This window comes from Oryza glaberrima, chromosome 1 (genome assembly GCF_000147395.1).
Source record: "Oryza glaberrima chromosome 1, OglaRS2, whole genome shotgun sequence".
Lineage (NCBI taxonomy): Eukaryota > Viridiplantae > Streptophyta > Magnoliopsida > Poales > Poaceae > Oryza > Oryza glaberrima.
Window position 1 is genome coordinate 16712359 of NC_068326.1, and position 27950 is coordinate 16740308.

Below are 27950 nucleotides of genomic sequence, written 5' to 3' on the forward strand. Positions count from 1 at the left end.
CCCAATTAAGCGTGCACGCATTTTAAGATTTAACTCCCTAAATATTTAACCAACAATAATTTACTGGTAACATGCACGCATTTTAAGAATTAACTCCCTAAATATTTAACCAACAATAATTTACTGGTAACATGCACGTGCTTACGCTACGGCTCAACAGTTATTTTGACAATTAAATATATAATGAGATTGGTATAAGATTCGCACAAAACGGAACAAATAATTGGGTGACTTCGGAATTAGACAATTCATTAACCTTCATACCAACACTTTAACTGAAATTGAGAATGCAAAAGGACTAGTCAAAGTGCAATGCAGCATATAAAAACAGATAGAAGGGATTAAATCTATCATCTCTTTGCCTCTCTTTCAATGGAAAGACAAAATATTTAACATTTTCATGAAGCAGCAAGGAACAGTCAAATTTTCCAACACCAAGAAATTAGTTGAATTTACTTGCTTTGTCTGTCGAATCTATATAATTGATCGAGAATAGACAAGCCTCCCAGTCTGCTATACAAAAAGGACGTCTTTGCAAAAGTTGCTTAGTAAGTACTTAAGCAGGAACTACTTGGCCAACAAATTGTAGATTTTCTTACCAAGTCAGGAGAATTTCACACTCATCAATTGTCACAGCCAGATTTTCGTTTTAGTATTTATAAATTATCTAATAAATTATTAATAAAATTTATATTAAATTTTCATTAATTTACAAGTGAAGTTAAATGTGGGAAATAAAATTTTCTAAATTTAAAGCATGGCTAGATTTAATTTTTATTAAATTCTCCATGATTAATTATACTCTCCGAAATTTTCTCTGATTTTTCAGAGCTCAATTCCTAAATGATACAAAGAACAGTTCAGTAATTAGTTAATCAATAATCAATTAATGATCTAATTATAATATTGTTAAGTGCTTTTCTTGTTCAAAAATCCTTAAATTATAAATTGTTGTCTAAAAGGAATTATTAGAAATGATCTTAAAAGCCTAAAAGAGAAGATCTAATTTTGATTTGTTAAATCTCAATATAAAATTGGGCTAGATAAAATTTTGTTAAATACTTCTCTTGATTCTTTAGTTCCTAGATTTTTCTGGGACTTATTTGTGCCAAGGAAGTATTTTTAATAAATGGAATTGCATTTCATGAATAATTTAAATAGAAAAATGTTTTTAAATCCTCCTTTTGGCTTTGGGCCGAAAGTCGGCCCAAAACCGCTCTCTCTCCCTTGGCCCAGTCAGCCGCGCGCGCGCGTGCGACCGCCGCTGACAGGTGGGTCCCACCCGTCAGTCATCGTCTTCCTCTCGCCAAAACCCTAGCCGAGCTGCGCCGCCGCCGCCATTCCAAATCCGGTCGTCCCTTTCCGTTTCCGGTGAAATTGATTGAGGGGAAAGGATCCCCGTGATCCACTCTACCTTTTCCCTTTTGGAAACATCGTCTAAATCGCTTTGGAAATCGCCGGATTTGAGTTCGATTCGGATCGATTTCTCTCCTCCGAACCCTAACTTTCCATCCCGTCGCCGGCCGCCGTGGGCCTTCGTCGCCGCCTCCTAGCCCCTATAAAAAGATCCCCGGGACCTCCTCTCTCCGCCGCCACCTTTGTATTAGCCCGCTATCGCGTGTAGCGCCGCCTCCGTGTAGCCCTAGCCGCCGCCGTCGTTGTTGTCGGTTCAGCCGCGCCGCGCAGCCGTCGCCGTCACCGCCTTCGGTCGCCGTCGCCACCATCGGCATCGTGAGGTCGTCACCGTTCCCGTCCACCACTTCGCCGCCGCCGAAGACCGTCGGAGCACTGCCGTCACCGTCGACCCGAAGACCGCTGCCGCTTCAACCTCGCCGCCGTCGTCGTCTGTCGTCGTTTGCCGTCGTCCAAGTGCTCGGTGAGTTCGCCGCATCATCCTCTACGCGTTGGTGTCTTCCGTTTGCGCCGCCTCGCCGTCGTTCGCCGTCGAGCATGCGTGAGCCGAGTCGCCGCCGGTGATGATGTCATCGCCGACTTGTCCCGTGGACCGGTCGTGGGCCGATAGATCTCGGCCGTTCGTTTTGGATCGATCGATCTCGGCCGTTCGTTTCCGTGAGCCGCCGCTGTGCACCTGGTCCACCGTAAACCTGAGCCGATGACGCAATAATTCCATTTTCCTTTTTCAAAAATAATTCATTATTGCGTCATAATTCAATTAAAATCCATATAAATGCTTTAATCCGGTTTAAACTTTAAAAATTCATAACTAATTCATTGTAACTCAGTTTAATGTGGTTCAAGTTGCAAAAGTTGTATAAAATAAAGATCTACATATTAAAATTATCCATAAATTGAATTAAATTTATTTAATCCTTTTTAAATGGGCTTTAATTAGATTTAATCTTGTAAAATTCGTAATAAATTCATTTGAAGTCAGAATGAGGCCGTTCAAGTCTCATAATTCATCTAAAATTATGATCTACATGTTTGTTTACTTTATATGTATTGTTTATTTGGAGTTTCTTAGTCGTTTTCCTCATTTTGCGTTTTAGCTTGTCGTTTCCGTCGTTTCAAAGATCCGCGAGTGCGTCGGAAGTGTTCAAGAAGATTAATTGAAGACCGAATATTGCAAGGCAAGTCACACAGATCCCAAACACAATTCCTTTGAGCATGTTGATCCTATATTTAAATTCTCTATTTATTTCAACTGTGCATTTATTTTCGAATGTCACTGGGTGGTGTGAATCTATTCCTTTGTTATGGCCTGTTTGCATTGATTACTCTATTCCTTGATACCTTGGGATATTATAATTTGACTAGTTGAGCTTTATATATATTGGTTCAGCTAGATGTTAGACATAATTGCTTAGCCATGCTTAGAAACATTAGCACACAATTGGGATAACTAATGTTTCACTATTACTTAATGATGAATATTTAATGATAGCTCACGATGGTCAATCGTGATTGGTTAATTAATTAATGTGCCAACTAAAACTTGATAATGGTGGGTTGTGAGCACATGGTTTTGATGGTCGTGCTCATGACAATTAAGGACCGGTTCACGATTTTCGGTTGTGAAACATTAACCGTGCCAACCACAAGCCAGAATGGGCAACGGCTGGACACTTTGTATAACAAGGCTCATTGCGGAGCACCAGACTGAGAAGTGGCGGAGATAAGCCCACGGGGGTCGCTTGGGAGTCCATGCCTTGTTTATAAGGGGGTGACTATGATCCGGGAACGGTGCACTGCTTTGGGTTGAGTTATGCGAGGGGTCTTGTCACAACTACACAAATGGTGACATGTTCAGCATGGGCACATGATGATATGGTGACATGTTCAGCATGGGCACATGATGATATGGTGACATATTGTGGAGTTGTGTCTTGTGGGTACATTGGTACACCTCTGGCCAGAGTAAAACTATTGAATAGCCGTGCCCGCGGTTATGGGCGGGTCTAACAATGTCTTTCGTGATTAGTCTCACACTTCTCACCATAATAAATGATGTTATAACTGGTAATAATTTGATTAGCTCCTGGTTTGGAGATAGATCTGTACAGCCGGGTATGGTTGTTCAGAATGGTTGGGCCTGTGCAGCATGGGTGTGCTGTTCAGTGTTGATTAATATTGATGATTAATTACTCTATTGTTTTACAAATTCTCAAATGTTTGCTAAATGCTGCTTTTGCAAATGAGCCCTATATTATGCCATCCTTTGGTATCCTTGTGCACTTGCATATTTGCTGTGTGGCTTGCTGAGTATGTCATATGCTCACATTGCAATAATCAATCAAACCTCAGTTGAAGACAAGTTGCGAAGGAGAAGACGTTTGGCTTATATCCCAGTCGAGCTGCCTGTGGGAGTGGAGCCGGAGCTTCGCTAGATTTTATTTTCCGCTGCAGTTTTCTTCATGGTGAGGACTAAGTGCCTCTTAAGTAAGTATTTATCGTTTTAGTTAATTTGATGAATCTGTATATTAAATTGTTAGTTTGTGTACCTCGGCTGATTCCTGGACGAGGATTTTATGCACAAATAAGTTCGGAAATTACTAGTGAATTTCTAGGCGTGACATCAATTTATCTGGAAACAAAATCCTATGTGTGCCATAACCAATACTAAAGAAAATACATATAATATAGCATTGGTATTGGTGAAGCCGCAATCATCAAGCTGAGGACTATGATGACCTACGTTTCGGTGGTGGCGACGCAGAGGAGATCGGCGAGGCGGGCGACTGCCAGCGGGCATTGAGCGTGTGAAAAAAAGGTGGGAGAGGGTGCGAAAGACGGGAGTCACAGGAGGTAGACGGTGGGAGGGATCTAGGAAGGCTAGGGCGAGCGTCGATCTGGGCGACCTCGGTGGCAGACAGTACAGGGACGCGGTGATTAGCGGGTGAGGGTTGTAGAGGAAGGCATGCGAAGGAAAATGGGCCGTGATTGATTTGCTGGTGTGTGTGATTTTCAGCTGGTGACCCTGCGTGCGTGCGCTGTCGTCAGATCTGATGTATTGGATGATTTTCGGACGTTAGATTTGATGAATAAGGTTCGTAGGATATCAATGATGAACTATATGGTAGATTATAAATTAAGTTTTATTTGATAAAAAAATAATATTATTGATCGATATTTGTATTTACTTTTATATAATTATGATATTATTGCTATAAATATCATAATATTTAAAAATACCATAAATTTTAAAGTGGAAGAGTATTTCATACCGCGGCCATCCACGCCACTTGATGACACGCTGTCGCCAGCGGAAGTTCCCAAAAGTGACGAAATTTCGGCATAGCGAAATTTCGCAGCTCGACTTGGAAAACCCAAAACGGCAAAAAGCACGGAGAAACAATCCATCGACGTGGTAATCAATCAAATCGAAAGAAAAAAAATATAAAAGAAAAGAAAAGCGCACGCCCCTCAAAGCAGCAGCGGCCTCCCCTTCCTTGGAGCAGAGAGGACTAGAGGAGCACCGAATCCAAGGTCGAGGGGAAGAAAAAAAGAGAAAATTCCACGAATAAAAATTCAAAAAAAGGAGGAGGAAAAAACTGAATCCCCTTGCGGCTCGTGCTCCTTCTCCCCGACCTCGAGGCAAGGCAAACCCATCCTTCCCCCTGGCCTCCCTTCTCCGCCTCGCCGGCTCACGCCTTCCCTCTCTCGCGAGGCGGCCGGCGAGATCTGCCTGCGCCGCGCTCCCGCTCGCGCCGTGGTCAGGTGAGCCCCATCTCCCGGCCCGATCTCGTGCGGGTTTCCTGCCAATTCGGGGGGGCAGGGCGAGGTGACCTTGTCGTGTGGTTGTTGTTGTTGTTGTTGTTGTTGTTAGGGTTTCGTCGCGTGATGGCGTCGTCGGGGAAGATGGAGGGGCCGTCGGCGCCGGCGATGCGGCGGGACCCGTACGAGGTGCTCTCCGTGCCCAGGGACTCCTCCGACCAGGAGATCAAGTCCGCCTACCGCAAGCTCGCGCTCAAGTTCGTGCTCCCCCTAACCTGTCCGCCCTGCTCTTGCTGCTGCTTTCGATCGCGCTATTCAGATTGCAGAATGTGAACGTGCTGCTAGTTTAGTTGAATGCGTTCTCTGCGGCTTCATTGCTCATGGTCACAATTGTTTGGATCAGCTGCAGCAATTTACCACATCAGCTGTGGTGTTCCTCAGAATCACTTGAACTTTTCTCATCCAGATGCATTTAACAGCGCTGAACTTTATGCCCATGTGTAATTGACTAATGATGTGCCAGTTGTGTTTATTGAATGGACCACTGAACGCATAACAACCGCATTTTTCCAATGCAACATGAAGAATGATGCTCTTACTTTATTGTGCTGTGTAGATATGTAACATTATTTCTGAAGAAACGATATGTCGCAAACATCATTCTAGATGAAACTGAATCAAGTGTATTTATTGTTTTGGATTAAATTTGGGAGGAAGCATTGAATGAGAGCAAAAGTTTCTTTGTTGTACTTGCATTCTTTTCTATAGATACATTTTTTGTTAGATGCTATTACCACAAACATAAGAGCTTACTGTCTTTTCCTTATTTTTGTACTGTTTCTGGGTTACCATAGAACATTTTGTTTCTTGATTGGTGCAATACTAACAATGGAACAGAAAAGAGAACATTAGAGTGACTTGTACTCTAATAGTAGATTATTTACGTGGGATTAGAAACTGTTTGGTCATAAAGGGTTGGATTAGCATGCTCTATATGAGCAAATTCCATGGCAATGAGTTTTTCCTTTTTTTGGATATCTATACTTTACTACCTTTTGATGACCACATGATTCTTCTTTGGGTTATTAGTCCTCTCTATTAATGTGTCATCTCAAATACTGTCACCCCATTACACCCTGTTGATTACTGAATTAGGTCTGTCATGTATTTACATGTGTGATGTACTGATGTGCTTGGCTGCTCTATCTATTCATTCCTGCATCTGCAGTCTTGATGATTTTCTGTACTCATAGTTCCTGATATAATTGATAGGTATCACCCTGACAAGAATGCTAGTAACCCAGAAGCATCAGAACTCTTCAAAGAGGTTGCATATTCATATAGTATCTTGTCAGATCCTGAGAAACGGAGGCAATATGATACTGCTGGTTTTGAGGTGCTATTCTCATAATCTCATGCTGACTACCAGACTATTTTCGAACAGTTTTTTTTGTGTGTATTTTGCTTTTACTCCAATGGTTCTGCATTCTTCTCCTTTTCTGATCAATCAATAAGGAGAAGTTTGGCTGGGATAAATGACCAGCAAGGTGATTTTTGGTGGTGCTGCACCGACATGTATCATACTGTTGCTGTGTATTTATTAGACCATGTGATAACTGATGAGATTTTTGGATGCTTATTTATCTCCAATCCTTTCTTCTGTTGCAATGAAGATTAGCTAAGGCAGCTTGGTATATAACGTCGTAGACTCGTAGAGAGAGATTTAATCCCTGGAATCTGTCAAAGAAGAAATGGAGATTACTCATCTAGCTTGATATTTATTGTCATAGATAGACAATCCCTGGAAACCACTTAAGAGGTAATGGAGAACCTGTATCCTCTAAACAATGACAAACTATTAGAAGCATTTCCACCATGTATAACTATTTTAATTCCAAAACCATTTGACTAAGTACCTTTGTCATGGATAATATGCTTAAGATGATAATTGTACCAAGTAGCTAAGGGCCACAGCTTATCCTTTACAAATTTGAACTCAGTGGCATTTTTTTTGGGCACTTCAATTATTTTGGGCGTGTAGGTTAAGATGTGTTTGCCAAGTTTCACATAGTTGGCAGAAATAATGTAACTTTGTTGGTTTGTAATCTAACCATCTGTTGTAATATGTTTTCTTAGGCATTGGAGAATGAAGGAATGGATATGGAAATTGACTTATCTAATCTTGGAACTGTGAACACAATGTTTGCTGCACTTTTCAGGTGACTGTAGCATCTGTATGAATTGTTTTCTAGAAAGAATCGAGGATCACTAATTGCCTGCTAACTTTCTTACATATTATACCATTTAGCAAGCTCGGTGTTCCAATCAAGACCACAGTATCTCCTAATGTTCTTGAAGAAGCTATGAGTGGAACAGTTACAGTGAGACCTCTCCCAGTTGGATCATCAGCAACGGGAAAGGTTCTGCCACTACCAGTTTTATGGTCTTGTTTATAATGGGACGGCTACCATATATATTTTTCTATTTATAGGTTGACAAGCAAAGTGCTCATTTTTATGGTGTAACAATAAGTGAAGAACAAGCTCAGTCAGGCATTGTAGTCAGAGTCACCTCAGCCGCACAAAGTAAATTTAAGGTATGAGGTTGATTCTTCCTTCAATTGCTCTGGAATTGAAGCTTTTATGTTCTGCATCTCTTTGAATTTCGGGATATTATTTAATTCTCTCATTTGCCAAATATTTCTCTACAGCTGCTTTTCTTCGAACAAGAAATTAATGGAGGTTATGGACTAGCTCTTCAGGTACTTTCGAGCCTTCGCCTTTATATAATTGCATGATTGATGTGTTCTGTAGTTTTTCTCATTATTTGTCAATGGAATGCCATGCGGCCATGGATTAGTATTACTTTCTCTGTTCATAAATACCTGGCGTTTTACACTCGGCATATTAAACAACGTGACATTTTGCATTTTGGTGGATAATGAGGTTCTCTGTTGCACCCTTAGCCTCCATGAATAAATCAAGCATCTTGGCCACCTTAATGAAAAGAAAATGCACCCTTATCTTTCCATAAATGAATCAAGCATCTTGCCCTAAAAAAGGCAAGCATCTTAGCCACCCATATAAAAACCGTTTATCTATATGAGTTTTTATATGGGTGGCTAAGATCCTTTTATTTTTTACAGCAAGATGTAAATGCCTCCCTTGCAACTACAAATACCTCCCTCGAATGAAGGAGATTCACAGCGATTGTAAATGATTTCTCCATGGCTGTAATCGTAACATAGATAAAATGACACCACATAATTGTAAATGAAGTAGTCCGCAGCCATAAATACTATCAGAATTGTAATATAGCTCCATGGCACTTTTTAGGGGTAAATTTTGATTACACTTTGAGCTAAAAGGTTCTACCATTACAATCCCATTAGTATTTCATTATAATCAAGCAAATTCTATTTACATCCATGTTCATGAGACCTTACAGTCAATGGTACTTGTTTACGACCACAAGAAAAATAATGCGTCTACATGTAGATCCATTACATTCTGTGTTATCAACCCAAACCAACAACAAAAAGAAAGAAGGCCCTAGTGGTGACGCAACGGCAGTAACTGCCTTGTGTTCTCTAATGGGAGGTTGAGGTGATAGGAGAGGAGGCTGCAAGGATCAGCATGCGAGGACTCTCTGTCAGGGAAGGAAGGCAGTGAAACCAACAGTGTGACAAGGTTTGGTGGTGGTGGCTTGAGCTTGTCGAGCACAGTAGGCTGCCTTCATCACCATTCTGGTGGATAAGTGGGATGCCATCGATGGATCTGGTTGAAGGAGTTTTGGATGCGGTGGCATCGAGTGCTGGAGGACAGGGGTGCTGTCGATATATCCGGCTAGAGGAGACAAGGCGCCTGTAGAGCGCTGGAGGTTTCCGCTATTGTCAGATCTATTCCAACTCCTGAGGTTGCCACTGCTGGGCTGGGGGAGCAATGGTGTGTCATTGTCTCATTGATGGATCCATCTGGTGGAGGAGAGGAGGTGCCATGTTGAGCGTTGGAGGCCACTGCCATCGTCACCATTGGTGTTGAAGTGGGAGTGGTTGGGATGCTGTCAGCTGGAGTAGGATTGAGAGGCGGTTGTTGAGGAGGGAGGAAGAGGAGTGGGTAGTTAGGGTTTTGGACCGTTTGTACTCTGTTTATACCTGCTTATGGTCGAAGCAGTTTATTACAGCCAAGATTGACCCATTTACTATTGTGGGCTACCACTTATGAGTAATGCGAGTGGTAGGGGTGGGAGCTCTCCAAGAGTCCATGGCGTAGACTAGAAGTATATAAAAATTTTATCATTTATGTAAAATGTGATATTTCTGGACTTCTCCAATTTTAATTTTGATACCAGTTGTGCAGTAAGTGACCAATGCATGCTGTACATAACTGTCTGCCAAATGGATAAGAGCCAATGTTTTTCTAGCTCTGTCTCCAAGTTTGCATCTGTGTCTCTAGTTCTGCCATTTACTTCTTTATTGCCTCTAATCACAAAAGAGTGTCGTTTTAGGATGCACACAGTCAACACAAATTAATTTTGACCGTAATTATTATTTGGAACGTAAGTTTTTAGGCATAAGGACATTATGTAGCCAAGTTTGTGACAACAAGAACATTAATATTGTACTTGTCTAAGTTCTTATTTTGGTTCATGCAATAAACTAAGTGATCAAACTTATGTCTTTTGAGTGTGAAAAGTAAAAAACAACTCACCTTTTGTGGCTGGAGGGAGTAGTATGAATGGTCAACAATGATTTTTTTTTTGTTAACCAGCTATGAACATGATCTTAATATTTTACATTAACCTGCAGTTTTTTTCTTTTTTCATTTTGGGTATGTTAATGTGCTGCATATAAAAAAAATTAGAAGCCTAGCTTAATAATGCATTTGGTAAACCTGGGCACCATTACATTGTAAGTTATTTCTATGGCGCCATGCTTAAATCATTGTTGAATGGCGGATAGATTTGCTAAACGTGGCTTGCCACACCCAGCAGCTTGCCGTCTTTGTGATCAAGATGATGAGATTATCCAACACCTGCTGGTTTCTTGCATGGTCGCCCGGCAAATATGGATTGAAGTGCTCGGGTCTACATGCTATGATACCCAACCAGATTTGGTTAGGTTTTCGAGTTAGTAGTACCGAGCAAGCAAGTTCACAAACTGAAACGAAAAGGCTCAACTCTTTGATTATTGTAATAGCCTGGGAGATATGGACATATTGCAGTGAAATGATGTAGCCAGGGATGTTGTATTAGTAGTGCGTTTGGGGGAAATGGAGGGCACCCTTTGGTGTGGTATTGGAGCAAAGGAGCTCGAGAGCTTGTTGTTTGCATTGCTACTAGTGTTGGTTGTGTATTTTCTTTATGTGGCTCTTATGTGTCAAACGTTGTAAGGGGTTGGATACTTGGATCTGTTTGTTCTTTATTTTTCTTCTTCTTTAAATGATTAAATGATATGCAGCTCTCTTGCATATTCAAGAAAAATAATAACCTCCAGTTTTTTTCCGCACTTCCAGGAAGATAGTCAGAAGACTGGTAAGGTGACATCTGCAGGCATGTATTTCTTGCATTTTCAAGTGTATCGTATGGATTCAACAGTGAATGCGGTATGTATGTTCTGCTATATAGCTTTAGTTTTTATGCTCTTTGGGCCTGATGTGATGTGAGACTTTGCTGCTTCCTACTACAGTTGGCAATGGCCAAGGATCCTGAGGCTGCATTCTTTAAAAGGTTGGAAGGTCTCCAGCCGTGCGAAGTGTCGGCTCTCAAATCTGGAACTCATATATTTGCTGTATACGGTCTGCAAACTTACTTTATCTGTTTATATGAATGACATACCTCCGTTCTGATCCATCCTAATTAATATGTTCAGGTGATAATTTTTTCAAGCCAGCTAGCTATACAATTGAAGCAATGTGTGCAAAGAGTTACGAAGACACAACACAGAGGCTAAAGGAAATAGAGTCTAAAATTCTAGAGAAGAGAAATGATTTGCGCCAATTTGAAACTGAGTACAGAAAAGTCAGCCACTACATCTTTTTCTACATAACACATGAAATATGTATTTAGTTTTCTTTTCAATTTGGAGAGAGCTTTGATCGAGTTAAATGGTGTGCAGGCTTTAGCGCGGTTTCAAGAAGTGACCAACAGATACACCCAAGAAAAAGAAGCGGTGAGCACATCTTTTCTCCTCTGAATGCCTTTTCCTTCTTTCACAATTGGTACTTCATTGTGGATATTGTAGAGACAAAAGAAATAGTCATCGTATTTTTGCCCTCTAATTGTAGAGTCTAACATAACTATGTAAGGGTGAAGCAGACTACATAGTGATGTTTTTTAGACATATCACACCTACCGTTTTTTTGTAGTGAGCTTGTGCCTGTTTGAACTGGCACAGCAGCATATTGACTATGTAGATGCCTCTCTGTTCTTCTAGACAGAGGGTGTCAGGCTAGCTCTCAAACAATGTCTCTAAATTCTTACATGTCCACATTTTCTTGATGTCTATCTTGCACCGGCAAACTTTTCTTTCATAGGAAATAAGTCAAACTAGAATATGATTTCAAACATTCCTTTGGAGGGCACTTTGAAAAGCAATCACTGTGTTATAACTTGCAAGAAATGTGTTATAACTTGTAGCCTAGGTTAACAGTCGTGTGTTATCTTTCTTATTAGCATATATCTCTTCTTCTATCAGTCTTGCAGTCTGAACGTTGACTCTGAATTGTGTGAATCCATGGTATGCTTTTCTCATTGCATTGTTAGAACCTTTTAACGGCCCCATCAGTTGGCTGTTTATAAGCATAAGCGAAATGGCATATTTGTAAATAAAACTTTTATATACGTGTTCTTAACGATCTAAAAGCAAAGGCTGAAAAATAAACTACGATGAAAAAAATCCCAAAATCAACTCCAAATTTAAGGTTGAAAATTCAAATTTGGATGATAAGCATAAGCATAAGCGAAAAGATGAGGCCATAAGTGCTTGGCTCCATGCTGTGTTTAAATTCTAAGTGAGTTGCATATTTGCAGCTAGTACTTGATTGCCAACACTGATGTTTGGTTATATGAATATTGGTACCCACTCAAACTGAAATTGCGTATAATTAAGTCTGCACAGTGGATTTACATGGTTGGTGCAGCCATGTTCAGTGAATGCAGCAGAAATACTGTTATTAAGAATTGACTTGTTAAATTATTTTGTCAGTTGACATGCAGTTTCTTCTGAGCTTTCGTCAATTAAATAGTGTCCTAGCTGTTAATAGTTTGAAGTATACTCCCTCCGTCCCAAAATAAGCGCAGCCATGAGTTTTTGTGTCTAACTTTGATCGTCCGTCTTATTTAATTTTTTTTATGATTAGTATTTTTCTTGTTATTAGATTATAATAAAATATGCATAGTACTTCACGTGTGACTTCTGGTTTTTAGTTTTTTTCAAAAGAATTTCAAATAAGACAGACGATTAAAGTTGAATACGGAAACTCATGGCTGCGCTTATTTTGGGACGAAGGGAGTACATAGTAGTGTAGCTTACAGAACCGTGCGCTGTAAAAATTTGAAACCAAATGGCATCAATTTATCCTTCACAAAAATTCTTCAAATAGTTATATCTACCAATATGATAAAGTTTGTATCATATTCTTTTCTCAGGCTGAACCCTGATGATTCTTCATTACTTTTGCTAATTATATTGGATTATTGCTAAAGAGTTGTAAGGTCTGCAGGTTGATGATATGCTGAGAGAAAGGGATGACATCCACTCCTCCTTCACGACCGAACGAACTATGGTGAACTCTGTTGGAGCTGGTAGCAGCAGTAGTAGATACCCCACTGAGAGTCCCGAGAATGGTAACATAGATGGTAAAGATAAATCAAGTAAAAAGAAGTGGTTCAATTTGAATCTTAATAGGTCTGACAAGAAAGCTTGAGTAATCTTTCATCAAGGATCTTCCGCTGTTGTACATTTCAGAAGCCCTATTGTATTTGTGCGTTGTGAGCTATAACGGTTACCAATTCTTGGGAGTTTTGTAGCATTAGAAGTTTTGGACACAGAAAGTCATGTATTATCCTTCTTTAAATTCCATGTTCCCGTCTTACTTTTCTTCCACTATCTCGTCTTCCTCTTGCTCTTTTACCTCTGTTGCCGGTCGAGAAATTGCTAAGGTAATTCGCACTGGTGTTGGAAGTGGGAACTCGAGTAGGTTCTTTATTGCAATTGTTGATTATTTGTTTGTTTTCGGTGCTAATTATCCCATTTCAGCAGTTACATTGTCAGAACGAGCTCCTTGGCATTACCCATTACTTATGGACGTATTGTAGTAGCCACTACTTTGGGCCTTTTAAGGTCAAAACTTTCATTAATCAGAAGAAATATTACCGACTTGATCACAGGTAGCAAGAAAATCCTGGTATTTTTTTTGTTCATGCTAACGATGGCAGTTGCGACCCTTTTTTATTTATGAGGTCATCTGCAAAATTGCCATCACGTTGATCAAAGGACGACATGAGCTATTTCTTTTGGGATTAGCATTCCGACAAAAATTTGGGGATGAAATCACCAGATTTTGGACTCGACACATCATCGTGCTGGGCATGACCTGTAACTATGTAGCCTTGGTGCTAGTAAAGTCCTAAAATATAGTATTTTTGAGATTAGTACGGATATTAAGAAAATATGTGGAAATGATTTAAAGAAGATTACGATTAGTTGAAAAAAAAAGTAGTTAAAGAAGAATGGTTATAATTGGTTGAGGAGAAGGTAGGTGGAGAAATAGCTTCATTTTAGAACAAGACATCATACTAGAAATAGCTATATTTTAAAGATCGAGATAATATAAAAATAAGGGTCTGTTCGTTCATGCATTTAGGAATGAGTATTGAGTTGCTTGCAAAACGATAAATCTCATTAGCGTATGATTAATTGAGTATTAAGTATTATAAATTTTAAAAATTATTTTAAAAATATTTGTATAGAAATTTTTTAGAAATTGTACATTCTGGCGATTTAAGAAACGAATTGACGGTAAAGGAGAGAGTTGCATAAGGAAAATTTCATCAGTAGTGAAAGGAAAAAAAAAAGAAAAAGAAAGAAGAGGCCAGCACTGACATGTCGGTCCCCTGGTCTTCTTCAGACCCAAACCCACGCCTCCCCCCCATCTCCGATCCGCCGCGCCGGCAAATCCCCCACAAGCCCAACTCACGCCGATCCACCTCCGATGGCCTCCGCCCCGCCGGCGGCGCCGGCGCCGGCGCCATCGCTGGTAGACACGCTCTTCCAGCGCTCCCTCGACGACCTCGTCAAGTCCCTCCGCGCCGACCCGTCGGCCGCCGGCGAGTCCGCCGCCGTCGCGCGCGCGCTCTCCGAGATCCACCGGGAGATCCGCGCCCCCGACGCCGCCACCAAGGCCGTGGCGCTCCAGAAGCTGACCTACCTCTCGTCGCTCCACTTCGCCCCCGTCGCCTCCCACCCGCTCGCCTTCCCGGCCATCGAGCTCATCGCCTCGCCGCAGCTACCCCACAGGCGCCTCGCCTACCTCGCCGCCTCGCTCTCCCTCCACCCGGCCTCGCTCTCCCTCCTCCCGCTCGCCACCCATCAGCTCCACAAGGACCTCTCCCCCTCCACCTCCAGCGCCGCCAACCACCACGTCACGGCCCTCGCGCTCCAGCTGCTCGCCTCCCCCGCCGCCGCCGCCGCGCCCGACCTCCCCGTTCACCTCGCGCACGACCTCGTGCCCCACCTCTCCCGCGGGAGCCCCCGGGCGATCGCGGCCGCCGCGCGTGTCATAGCCGCCTCGCCGTCCGCGGCCGTGCCGGTCCTTTTCAAGCCACTGGCCGCGTGCCTCGCGTCGCCTGACCCGCGGGCGTCGGCTGCTGCCGCAGCTGCATTCTGTGAGCTGTCGGCGCCGCCAGCCGATGCTGCTCCTTTCCTGCCGCTGGCGCCCGACCTCTACAATCTGCTCACCACGTCCCGCTCCAACTGGGCGCTCATCAAGGTGCTCAAGGTGTTTGCACGGCTGGCTCCTCTGGAATCACGCCTCGCCGCACGGATTGTCGACCCGGTGTGCCAGCTTCTCGCGCGTTCTGCTGCTATGTCCCTGACGTTTGAGTGCATCCGGACTGTTCTAACTGCCCTGCCGGCACATGATGCTGCCGTGCGCCTTGCCATTGGGAAGGCCAAGGAGTTCCTTGCTGCTGAGGATGATCCCAACCTGCGGTACCTCGGCCTCCTTGCGCTTGGTATGCTTGGACCGGCATATGCATCGACGTTGCATGAATGCCGTGGTGTGATTGCCCAATCACTGGGTGATGCTGACTCAAACATCCGCCGGGAGGCGTTGCACCTCATGATGGGGTTGATCGATGACAGCAATGCCACGGACATTGCTGGCATGCTGGTCAGTCATGCTTCGAAGTCAGACCCAGAGTTTGCAAATGACATTCTTGGCGCTGTTCTTTCAGCATGTGGGCACAATGTGTATGAGCTGGTATCGGACTTTGATTGGTATGTCTCGCTCCTCACAGATATGGGTAGGAACCTTCATTGTGCACAGGGGGATGAGATTGGTCGGCAGCTTGTTGATGTGGGACTGAGGGTGCAGGATGCACGGCCAGAGCTTGTTCATTCATCTCGAACTCTTCTCATTGATCCTGCTTTGCTTGGAAACCACCTCCTTTGTCCTGTTCTTTCTGCTGCTGCATGGGTCTCGGGTGAGTATGTGAACTTCACGAAGGATCCTGTTGAGCTTGTTGAGGCACTTCTGCAGCCAAGGACCAGCCTCCTGCCGATGTCCGTGAGAGCTGTCTACATCCAGGCAGTACTTAAAGTGATCACTTTCTGTTGCAATTTGTATGTTGAGAGGTTGAGTGATTCAAGCAAGGAAGTGTCTGTAGCATTGAATGGGTTATCTATGGATCAAACTGTTAGTGGGGGAAGTGACGCTCCAATTGGGTCTAGCAATGAACAAATTACAGTCCCTAGGATGATGGAAAAGGACCCTTTTTCACTTAAATTGGTTGTTCACATGATTAACTTGATTGAAACAACAGTTGGCCCACTTGTTGAGTGCAATGAGGTTGAGGTCCTGGAAAGGGCAAGAAACTTGATTGGTTTTGTTTATTCGCTAAGAGAGATTCAAGAATTGAAGGAAAGCAAGTTTGATGATGATAAGCATAGCAGGGTGAAGGAGCTTGTTAAGAATATGCAAACAGTATTATCTCACGAAATAGGGCCTGTTTCTTTAAATGCACAAGAGAAAGTATCCCTTCCAGATGATCTTGTCCTGAATGAAAATCTTGCAGAGCTTGTTGACATCATCAGTGAAGATGACACTACTCTGTCATCTTCAATTGTTTTCTACCCTCGTAGCTGTGGTTCAGTCGAAACCAGAGATGAACCTGCATTATCACTTGGTTCATCTTCTCTTCTTTCTGAGCACCGTAAAAGGCACGGACTGTACTATCTTCCAACAGGAAAAGCGGAGGATGGGCCAGTTGATTATCCTCATGCCAATGATCCTCTGCTGCCTGCTAGCAGCGAAAGTGCTCTGGATGATAAATTGAAGACTATCCAGCCTGTTACCGGTGGGAAAAAACCGAAGGCCGTCAAGTCCAGACCAAAAGTAGTGAAGTTAGATGGTGAGGATTTCCTAAGTTCTATGGTGGCTAGTGCAAGTGTTCCAAAAGAAGATTCTTTATCTGGTGCTGTACGTGGTGTACTGTTGGGTAGAGATCTCAAGCCATCATCTTCACAAAAGGCTTCAGATAAGGCTCACGAAGGAATTATAAACAAAATGGACTCTGGTGAATCTAGTTCTCAGTGGAAAAATAATGTAGATGCTGATTTCGTAGGCCATCCCACTTCAAGTTCTAGACCAAGTATTCAACAGAGCCATGATAAAGAGAGTACAAACCCTCTTGAAAGTGATGGGAAGGAAGCGAGAAGATCTAGGAGTGGGCATCGTCAAGGAAAACATAAGCATAGAGAAAGGCATAGCACTCAACCTGATGTACCTCAAGCTCCTATAATCCAGGATTTTCTTCTATAGTTGCTGAGGACTCCCTTGTTTTTGATACATTTCTATTACCAAGTACATGTTACCTTTTGTTCATTCACATTCAGCGGTTTTTAGTTTTCACTTTCATTTCATGGAAGTTATTTAGTTGGTTTATCTGTGGCAGCTGGTCTAACTGCCACTGTTGTATCCTGTATATCTTTCTTGAGCATAGCACTTGATGTTCTTCATAGCTCCATGGCAATATATTTGTTCATAGTGTACAAAACCAGACTTAATGTTTTTATCTTTTACTACCTCCGTCCCAAAAAGAGTGCTGTCCAGGTAGCGAGAAATGCACTATTTTGGGATGGTGGTAGTATTAATGTAGATTTCTTTTACATCCCTCCTTATACCTCTAAGAAATTGATGTAACCTTGCAAACTAATTATCCCTAACACTGTAAGACCATGGGTACTTTCGCTATGCATATCCCCATAGGCTTACATAGTTACTGGAATGTACCAGTTATACACATTCATAAATCGTTTTCATGTTCTTGCTTCACATAACATAAATCCAGTTATATATGTACAATCTAGATTGAACAATGCAAACATGTCCTATAGATGCTAAATAAGATGAACTGAATTTAGAAGGGAAAACTCTTTTCAAGATGTACTACAGTACATACCGAGGGAAAAGATCCTTCAGAAGTATGCTAGACCGTGATGATTTGAAAAGTGATGCTAGTCGCTAGGCCAGACACCATTTGGTGAGAGGGTGACCTAGAACAGCCAGGCAGCCAGCCAAGGATGTCAGGCACAGTACAAGAATTGGACGGATCGCACGTAATAAACTTGGAAAAGCGAAAACTAGTGGCTTTATCAGCTTGGTTCAGGCTCTAAGGGCTTTCACAGTGCGGTGATTTGTCATCTGGCCTGAGCTTGCCACGTCTACGACTAGATGGGATCCAGTGTCACGTTTGCAGTTGGGCCCACCAAACTGAAGCCCGTGTGACCAAACTTGGTCACCCGTTCGAATGTTTATACTTTTGTAATTTTTCATCAGATCTAGTCTCTACTCTCGAGACTATCCAGACTAAATAAAATATTTGTAGAGACTATCCAGACTACTTAAAATGTTTTCTGTAGTGCATAAATTATGGAATTGATTTTATTAGATTCTCTTTGTTTCTTTATTCTTGATTTGATGCTACTGTAATCTTTTGTATTATTCACTCTTCTTTTTTTTTTAAACATACATGTGCTTACCTTTCACAACTTGTTCTGTTTTGCGTAACATGAAGTAAATATATTATTGCTCCGGCGGTTAGACCGATAACCTGGCGGTTGGACGGGTGAACCAGTGGTCCGATTTGTTCTTTTTCTTTACCACGTGTCAGGGAACTAGAGTAAGAAAAAATAAACTCGCAGGATATACACACGAGGGCAACTCTTCAATCTGGACAGGATTTGTAGTAAAACATGTTATATACTGTACTAGATTCATTTTTCGTTTATTTTGAGATATATAGAGTAGTCATGTAACAACATAATGTTACATAATGTATGATATTGTGCTTAGGAGCCCCATTTATATATACATTGAGGGTTAAATGTCATTATGCTACGCAATGTCAGTCTTCTCAACCTAAAAACCTATAGAAACTCTTTCCTTTGAAAACCATACCTTCAAGATGGAGGTACATTATTTAGTTATTACTCCCTCCAGGTATGAAAACGTACTGTTATAGTGTTATGGACATGTTTCAAGTCAACTTTACACATAAATATATTTTTAATTACCAGAAAAAGTGCCCGTGCGTTGCAACATGAAGAAAAGATGAGAAAATTGAGGAGAGGTTAAGAAATATTTACATTACTTAATTAAGTAAATACAAATTTCCGGAATACTTGTATTTTTTTAAGTTGGTAGGTGTTTAACTTAATTGAAAAGTAAGTAAGTGTGGGAAATAAAAATGATATGGCTGGATTTAATTTTTATTAAATTCTCCATAGTTAATTACACTCTCTGAAATTTTCTTGAAATTTTCAGAGCTTAATTGCTAATTTTAATAATACAAACATCATTTCAATATTTATTTAAATAAAAATCCTCATTACACTCTGGGCCATTTTCAGCCCATAGCCTCCCTCAGCCCACAACCGAGCCGGCCTGCTTTCATCCCTTCTCCCCTCCGCCTCGGCCCGCAAGCACGCGTCCGGCCCAGCAAGCAATCGAAAGTACAATTAGCCTCCCCATGGTTCTCTCACTGTTGTGTGGGCCTATCCCTACATTGTCGTCCCCTAACTCCGTCCAGGGTTCCTCATCTTCCCGATGCCTCCTGATGTCGCCGCCTCCGTCAAATCGGACCACATCCTTGGAGATAATCCGAAATTGATTGAGGGGGTTTCAATCTTTATGTCCTCTTTCCGTTTTTCCAAGAATCGGAGCAAATCTGTTTCGTATTAGCTGTGAATAAAGCCCTATCCAAACCCTATTTTTCCTACTTTAATACGATGCGACATGTGTTTTTTTTCCCGTGCGAACAATCGGAGACGGACAAAGTGCAGCGTCACGCACACACGAGCGAGAGGGGGAGAGGGAATCAGACGATTGATGGACGAAAATAAGTATGACGAACGGAAATTTACCAATTTTTTAAGTAGTTAAGATTTACATTAGACGTGTGGAATTATGTCTAGAATTTACCTTGAAAGGTACTTTCATAATATTACAATATTAGTGTTTTTTATAAATATTTTGCGATGGAAAATAGCGGACAAAGTTGTAGCCCCAATGTCTAAAACAACTTGTTTTTATGAATGAAGGGATGTGTCCCATCTACCTAAAATCTCTTATATTTTGGGCGAAGGGAGTACCTATGTTCTTTTTTAGATAACATTAGGATATTGTCATGACTATCTTTCATGAACATATTTGATTATTAATTTTTTAATCATACTTCATAAAAATTATTAAAAACATAAGAGTAAAATACATGAATGGTTCTTAAACTTGTGCTTAAAATATATTTTTTGTCCATAACCTTGTCATGTGTGTCATATATATACAAACAAAAAGACCGAATGTGTATGATGATCGGATCTGTTTGGCGGTATTTTTTTAATTTTTAATTTTATTTATTAAAATATTTTAAAAATAATTTTTGGTTTTAAAGTTTTAAAAATCTACACCCATAACGCCTTCTCAAAGGGCGTTTTTTATGATATGGCACACGCCCGTTGGTGTTGTAATGGTCGGGTGAACATCTACGAGGGTGGCAAGAGTTCTGCCTGTAAATGGTCAGCTCCGGTTGTTTTGCAATCGTCCCCTTTAGCCCTTTGGGAGGGCGGCCAGGGGGTTGCCTGCAAAATGGCCGACCGCTCTCCATGTGACCGTTAGAATGCATCACGTCATAAATAACGCCCTTTGGAAAGGCATTTTAAAAAACGACATCCTAAAGGACGTTAGGGGGCGTAGATTTGTAAAACTTTGAAACAAAAAATTATTTTTGTAAAGATTTAATAAATCTATCTACTCTACTGTTATAAAAATTAAAGGTATTTTTTTGCTAAAGTTTGGTACATCGTCGATAGTCCGATTCCCGTGCCCGTCCACGCGACTTCCCTGTCTGATTCACGTCTAACATCGATGTGATCGCGATAGCTAATTCGCGCGCGCACGTTGACGGTGCCTGTTTTAGGCCCATAAGGGCTAAGGCCCACGTATAACCTAGCGTGCATGCGTGAGGCGGACGGCGTCCATGTCCATATGTTTTTTCCCCGGAAAAGCTAATGTCCACGCATTTTTTTCGTTTCTTTTTGCCATTTTTTTCATGATCTTTTTATTTTAGAAGTTGAATCTTTCATCTTTAATTTTAGTTGAAGGTTTTGAATTTGAGTTGAAAGTTTTTAAGATTTAAGTTGAATTTTTGAATTTTGAGATGAAAATTTTTAAATTTGAATGAAATGTTTTGTATTTTCAGATGAAAGTTTTAAATCTGAGTTGATAGTTTTCAAATCTTTAGTTAAAAGTTTTTAAATCCGAGTTGATAAGTTTTCAAATCTTGACTTGAATTTTTTTCAAATCTAGGTTTGAAAGTTTGAGTTAAAGTTCTATTTATGTATTATTTTTTTAAAAATAATAATACTAACAATTATCATTAAAGCTAATTAATGTCATTAATGCTAATCAGCGTTATTAGCACTTAGCAGAGGCTGAGATGGGGGAGTGCGTTAGGCAGAAAGCCCCCAACGTGATTACCCACTCATGTGTGAGATGAAATGACCCACCGAACAAAAGATGGGGTGACCGAATGAGATGGTAAAATATATGCTATCCATCATTAATTCTTTCTGCCTGCAGGTGCCCTAATTACAACCTGGTGGCATATATGGTTAATGAGAAATGATAAAATTTTCAAACAGACACCCCCAAATACCAGCCGTGCAGTAGCGTGCATTCTAGATGGCATACGAGATAGGGAATTTGCTTTCAAACCGCCTTAAGCGTTAATGTTCTTTTTCTTCTCGATATTGTATTGTCTCCTGTATATATGTAAGGCACCTATTCTCTTTCTAATATAACCGGCAACTCTCTTGCCGTCTTCTATTTAAAAAAATCATTAATTCTTTCATTAGCCCTTTGGTTTTATTAATATTTGAAAAAGTCATTCATCTTTCATTCAAATGATTTCTTCCATACCTGCCCAAGAGTTATTTTTGCAGAAGCTTATTCTTTGTGCTGCAGTTGTATATATATATGAAATATATATATGAAACGCATTTCATCCCTCGTACAAACATCCCGATGAGGTATACCCCTACACCATAGTTCTCTATATCGTTGAGTTCCGTCATTAATGTTGATAATATTAATTAATTTTAACTGTTTTGCTCTCACTTCAACTTCCTCAATCCCAGTGATTCAGATTCAGAGAATCTATCAATTGCTCTACAAACTAGATAACTTTAGCTCTTCAACCCAAAAAATATTTCTTTTCGTAGTACTGTTTTCATGTATAACATTCCAGAAGCATACACTGATACACAAGCTCGATTTGGAGCAGTTGTTTTGTTTGAGGTTCGTGTATCTTATATCTTATATAGTTTTTCATCGATACATCTATATGTATATAAGTATTTCGGATTTTTTTCCGTCTCCTCCCACGTGATCCCACGCGGGCAGCGCGCCTCCGATCCGCCCGGGCAGAACCTACGCGCATAGCGCGCCTTCGCCCCGCTCGGACCGAACCGTACGCCACTGCGATGATAGATCCGCCTCCACATGTGTTTCCTATTGCAAAAATCTCACTCCCTCATTATTTTCCCCATAATTTCCTTTTCTATTCAGCTTTAATTCATCGAATTTAATCTCTATTAAAGATGGCCTACCGGTAAGCTTATTCAACCTTTTATCTTGTGTTTTGCGAATTCTCTCCGATTTAAAAAAAACGGAAAGAGAAAATCAAGTGGATCAAAAACCATCAACTAATTTTGGGATATCGAGAGCAACTATCTTTCGAAGGTTGAAAACGATAGCGGCGGCTATACGAGTTAGGCGCAGGTGCGCAGCTCACAATTTAAGCCAAGGTTTTAAAGGAAGGAATGAATGTCCACAATTTGAGCCGCAGGCTGAAGAGAGGTAGAGCCGTAAAGGAAGGGATGCAGGGCCTTCCCATCCCAAAACCAAGGATGGATTTTTATAACTTTTTCAATTATAATGTATACTGATCTAAACGTTTCAATAAACGTTTTTACCCGTTATAACGCACGGGTATTTTTTATAAAATTTAAAATATAAAAATTTTCTGTTTGGCGTGTGTGAGTGGGTGGGCCAAGCACATCGCACATTTTGGCTCCTGTGGTCAGAGACCAAACAACACCATTCGCTCATGTGAAGTCGAGTACTAGGAAATTAGTAATTTTATTAATTAGGTGTTGATAAATTTTCATGCATGTAATCACCGTAAGTAGATAGTAAAAATATTTCAATGAAATTGAAAACACGTCAACAATGTTTTTGATAATTGTTTTTTTCTTTTGCAATCAAAATTTCGTTCCAAACATTGGTTTGCTAACCGTCTATAATAATCGTTAACTCATTGTTTTCTGATTCTTTGGGTAACCCATACATATTTATAACATTACTTCAGAGTGAACATAAGTAGTGGATAAGATTTAAACAACGAGATATATTCACGGAATATATCAACTTAGAAACTTATTTTTCTTTCTTTCGTGATCTCAAAAGAACAGTGAGCGTATTCCTTGCACGGTAATAACTTCGATTTTGTGGTAAATTAAGACCTCGATTGATCTGGAGGACTTCTGCTCTGCTCCTAATCATACACTATTTTCGTCGGCACGCGTAAATAATGTACATGCACGAGCATTTTTTTTTTCTGATGTTAGTTTAATTGCCCTTATGGTTTTCACCTTTGTGTACTTTACTCTGTCATACTGATCCGTTGGCACAATTGGTGGTTTCTAACAGAAATTCCAAGGATGCTGAAATATATTAGTTACAACGTAATGGTAAACGCTGAAGACAATCTAGGAATATTGAAAGAGATTGCAATGTAATGATAAAAGCAGAAGACTAATTTGTCCTACAAGCAGAAGACTAATTCCAAACAACAAACTAACTCATCCTGGCGTAATCCACATTTCAATATCGAATTATCCAAAAGGGCCGCCAATCCGTCATCTTCACTGTCGATCAAATAAATTTAACTAGTCAATCAATTAAATAAGGTAACTAGCTTAACTGGGAAGCTAGTTAAGCCCTGATTGTTGTTGCATACCTGCAGAACCTTATTGTATCAGGAGATAAGATAATTGACCCTAACTCACTCCGCAGGATCGCCAAATTAACTGCCTTCCCTTTCCTGCTCAGCTGGCCGGGCGCTGTAAAATCCTTCAGCAGGAAAGAACTACTACAACTAAATAAACTTGAAGTCTGCCGTTACCTGCCTAAGCTGGTCAAGTCTTGAACTCTTGATTGTATAGTTGCTTATCTGCAAACCGATATGATTTAATCGGGAGAAAAATTAATTGATCTTACTGCCAAAATTATCTTCTTTCCCTTTAATGTTCAGCTGGCTAGGAGGCGGCTGACATTCTTCAGTAGGAACAACAAAGACAGTACTACTAATCTTCAGTAGGAATCTACGCAGGATTAGTACAAATTTTGGGTCCCGCTATTTACCCTGAAGTTTAAGGTAGATACTCAACTATGTGATTCTCACATACACAACTGCAAATGGTACACATGGCTTGCTATTATCTGGCTTTTGCTATTGTCGGATGAAAAACTAGCAATATTCCACAATAGACCTAAGAAAAACATGATCCAGATGAATACTTCATTGTTCCCCCTCGCCAGGCCAATCACAAAAGAAGCAAAAACAAGGATTTATCAAGTATCAAAAGGGAAATGCTAGCAAACAGAACCTCTTCAAAATTATTAATATGGTCACATGGATCGAAATGTGTGAATGCGATGGTCTGTACAAAAAAATTATGTGGTTCCTAATAAAATAGATATCAAATCAACTTTGCCACCTACTACTACTAACTTGCCATCTCATGTTAAGCTGGTAGTTTGTACTATTGCACAAAGAGCTGTTATGCCAGGCGTGCCAAGACAAAGATTTTGTCAACTGAATTTCATGCCAAAGAAAGAAAGAGCAATTTATGACCCAGTATCAAAACAACAATAATCACAAGTGACATCAGAATGGCAAACCAAATGTCATGTAGAAACATATAATGACGGAACTAAGTTTTTGCCATAGCATAGGGAACAGACTACATAACGATGATGTTACTTTCCCAACATACAGCTTCTTCCATAAGCATCATATTAACTTAGAATGTCAGCAGGATTTTGCATACTTGCCCAATCCATTCACTATCAAACCACCAAAAGGACATAATTACCATCACAAAAGGACACTACTAATTAACCTATAGAGTATAGAGCTAACTCAATAGTGGATCATATTACCATCAGCTAGGATCGCAGCTCCTTCGAGCTTGTAAATTAGTCCCTTTCTAATCTTGGCCATCTTAACTGCCATCTTTTTCTTCCTCTTCATATCAATCCACCTCAGGTTCTCCAACTTTTTCTCAATTGCGACAACTTGGTCGCCGTCCAACCTAGGGAACAATTCCATGATAGCAGGTTGTCCCTCCATGAGCACCTTAATTTCCTTTGCGAGCAATGGAAACTGTTTGCACATATCATCGAATGACCTCTGCTCATCACTAGCTAAGGACTTCTCCTCGTCCCTGGCCAAAGACTTCTCATCCCTGGCGAAAGACTTCTGCTCATCCCTGGCAAGGGAGCTCTGCTCATCTCTGGCCAAAGACTTCTCCTCGTCCCCAGCGAAAGACTTCTGCTCATCCCTGGCAAGGGAGCTCTGCTCGTCTCTGGCAAGGCACCTCTGTTTGTCGTCCCCGGCATGAGCAACAGAGCGCCCCCAGATCTCACAGGAGAGCTCATGGAGCTGAAGGTCATGATCCTTGGTAATAGCAAGGCCCGACAAGACAACATCGTTGTACCGACGCTTGAGACTGCGCACCTTCTCCCTCACATCACTGTGGTTGAAGGTGCGGCCCTCCAGGCGCTGCACGAGTTCATGGAACAAGGGGTGGCCCGGCTCCTGCGGCACATTTCCACCACTGCGGATTTGATCAACAAGAGCCTCTAGGATCATGATCTCGTCATTGCCATTCCACTTGCGCCCGAACCCGGGCTTCTGCGCATCCACAATCTTGGCCCTCTTGGGATCAGGTGGGCAAATGCTGCCTGACAATGCGGCAACCCTCTTGCTCTTCCGCTGCGGCAACGGACCCTTGCCGTCTTCCTCATCCCCTTGCCGTGGCGCCACCTCCTCCTCAGCCTCTGCCATCAAATCACCATCTTCCTCCTCTTGAGCAGCAGCATGTTGCTTCGCCGATGGCTTCTTCCTTGCCTGCGCTGATGCCTTCTTCTTTGCCTTCCCTGCGTTGGGTGGCACCTCTTGCTCAGACTCGGCCAAGCGGCCGTCCACCTCCCCCACATCTTGCTGGGGGCGCGTAGGCTCAGCGGGATCGTCCGGAGCAGCGACCTTGCCGGAGTCGCCAGCTCGCAGGGCCTTCTTCTTCTTCTTGCGGTTCTTCTTCGACTTGGGAGGGGACTCGGGGAGATCGTCCTCCTGCGCCGCATCATCTCCTTGCGGAGCTGGCACCTCGTTCGACGGCGACCCGGCGGCGAGGTTCTCTCTGGAGCCGTGGTCGCTCGACGGCGGCGCCGTCACCCTCTTCTTGGGCTTCATCGGCGACTTGGCGGGGCCGTCCGGCGCCGCGGCATTGCCAGAGCCGAAGCCGGAGCCGCTTCGCGGCAGCGCGGAGTCCCCTTGGGCGGGGCGGCGACCTCGTCCTTGCCGGGATCGCCGCCCTCCTCCCCCGATTCGGCAGCGCGCGTCGGCGGTCGAGGGGGCTGGGCCGCAGCAGGAGGCGGCGACCTCCGCCGCATTGTCGATCTGCGGAGAGTCGCCTCCGGAGGGGGAAGAGCTGGAAGGGAGAGGCGACGAGGGCGATCGGGCGACGCGCACCCGCTTGGGCGCCATGGGTGGATGGATGGATGCTGCTGCTTGGGGATGAGATCGAAGTGGAAGGATCGATCAGGATTTGTGGGGTTTTGCAGGGTTTCTTTCAGGGGGGACTCGTATAGCCAGCGAACGCCTCCTCGGGTCCATGGCTCGCCGAGTGGTGGTGGTGGAGAAACGAAGCGCCGAGAAACTCAACAGGGACGGAGGAGGGAGTACGATGCAGCAGGGCGGGTTTGGCCGTGTTTACCGAAATACTCCCTCCGTATAAAAAAAAAGATAAAAAAAAAAAGACAAAGACAAACCTGATTTCCGTGTCTACGTTTGACCGTCCGTCTTATTTAAAAAAAAAATATAAAAATAATTAAAAAGACAAGTCACGCATAAAATATTAATCATGTTTTGTCATCTAACAACAATGAAAATACGAATTATAAAAAAATTTCTTATAAAACGGACAGTTAAAGTTGGACACGAAAAACTAGGGTTTGTCTTTTTTTAGGACGGAGGGAGTAAGTTTGGTTACCTGTATTACGGGTGTAGGCAATGTTAGAGATATACTCCTATTTCCTTGTTTGTGTTAATCTCCAATTGATAAATCTTTCATATTCTATCGCTGTTTCTATAAATCGGTTGAGGATAAATGAAATGTTATTTTTGAGGGAGCATATATATGGAATGTTATATCGGTATATATATAAAAAAAAGAATTATCGTGTCCAATTCTCTTATTCTAACATGGTATTAGTTGTTTTCGCTTCCGTCACCAAACCCTAAAACTCTACCTCTCTCTCCCATGCTCACTGTTGATGCCGCCATGATGCCCACACCTTCTGAGCCTTTGTCTCCACGATCCTTCGCCCTCGCCGACACCGTGCGCAATGCCCACCACCCGTATGGTGCTTCGGGCGATCCCACCCTCATCGCCTCCGTGGTGACCACCACGTCTACCGCCGCTCGCAAGGCCATCACTACCCTCCTCGCCAAGCACGCCACAATTGATGCGTCCTCCTCCTCCAAGTCGTCATCGTTCGCGGCAGACGCCACTCCGTCGGAGCTCGCCACTTCGTTGGCCCAGGCGCTTGCACCACTGGCGAGCCACCTCTACCTCCCAGCATCGACATCTCACATGGTGCGTTCAACGCCCCCGACGCCACCAGCACCGGCACGCCCCACGCCGGTCCTAC

The 27950-nt window shown here is 42.2% G+C and overlaps 2 protein-coding genes and 1 pseudogene across 3 annotated transcripts; 2 read left to right on the forward strand and 1 right to left on the reverse strand.

The window, feature by feature from the left end:
- The first annotated feature begins 4926 nt into the window (after window positions 1–4926).
- LOC127770565 (chaperone protein dnaJ 15) lies at window positions 4927–13279 on the forward strand. Of its 2 annotated transcripts, XM_052296333.1 has the most exons (12): window positions 4928–5178; window positions 5288–5432; window positions 6448–6571; window positions 7312–7394; window positions 7484–7595; window positions 7667–7771; window positions 7886–7936; window positions 10689–10778; window positions 10862–10970; window positions 11045–11193; window positions 11291–11344; window positions 12897–13279. In XM_052296333.1, the coding sequence occupies exons 2-12, from the start codon at window positions 5302–5304 to the stop codon at window positions 13098–13100; spliced, it is 1212 nt and encodes a 403-aa protein (XP_052152293.1). In that variant the 5' UTR covers window positions 4928–5178; window positions 5288–5301; the 3' UTR covers window positions 13101–13279. The 2 variants fall into 2 exon arrangements, with proteins under 2 accessions (XP_052152300.1, XP_052152293.1); XM_052296340.1 differs by having other exon boundaries at window positions 4927–5432.
- Window positions 13280–14292: 1013 nt separating this feature from the next.
- Window positions 14293–17279, forward strand: LOC127770556 (AP-3 complex subunit delta). Its single transcript, XM_052296321.1, has one exon. The coding sequence runs from the start codon at window positions 14388–14390 to the stop codon at window positions 17214–17216; it is 2829 nt and encodes a 942-aa protein (XP_052152281.1). The 5' UTR covers window positions 14293–14387; the 3' UTR covers window positions 17217–17279.
- A 6567-nt stretch (window positions 17280–23846) lies between these two features.
- Window positions 23847–26979, reverse strand: LOC127764021 (uncharacterized; annotated as a pseudogene).
- Window positions 26980–27950: the final 971 nt, after the last annotated feature.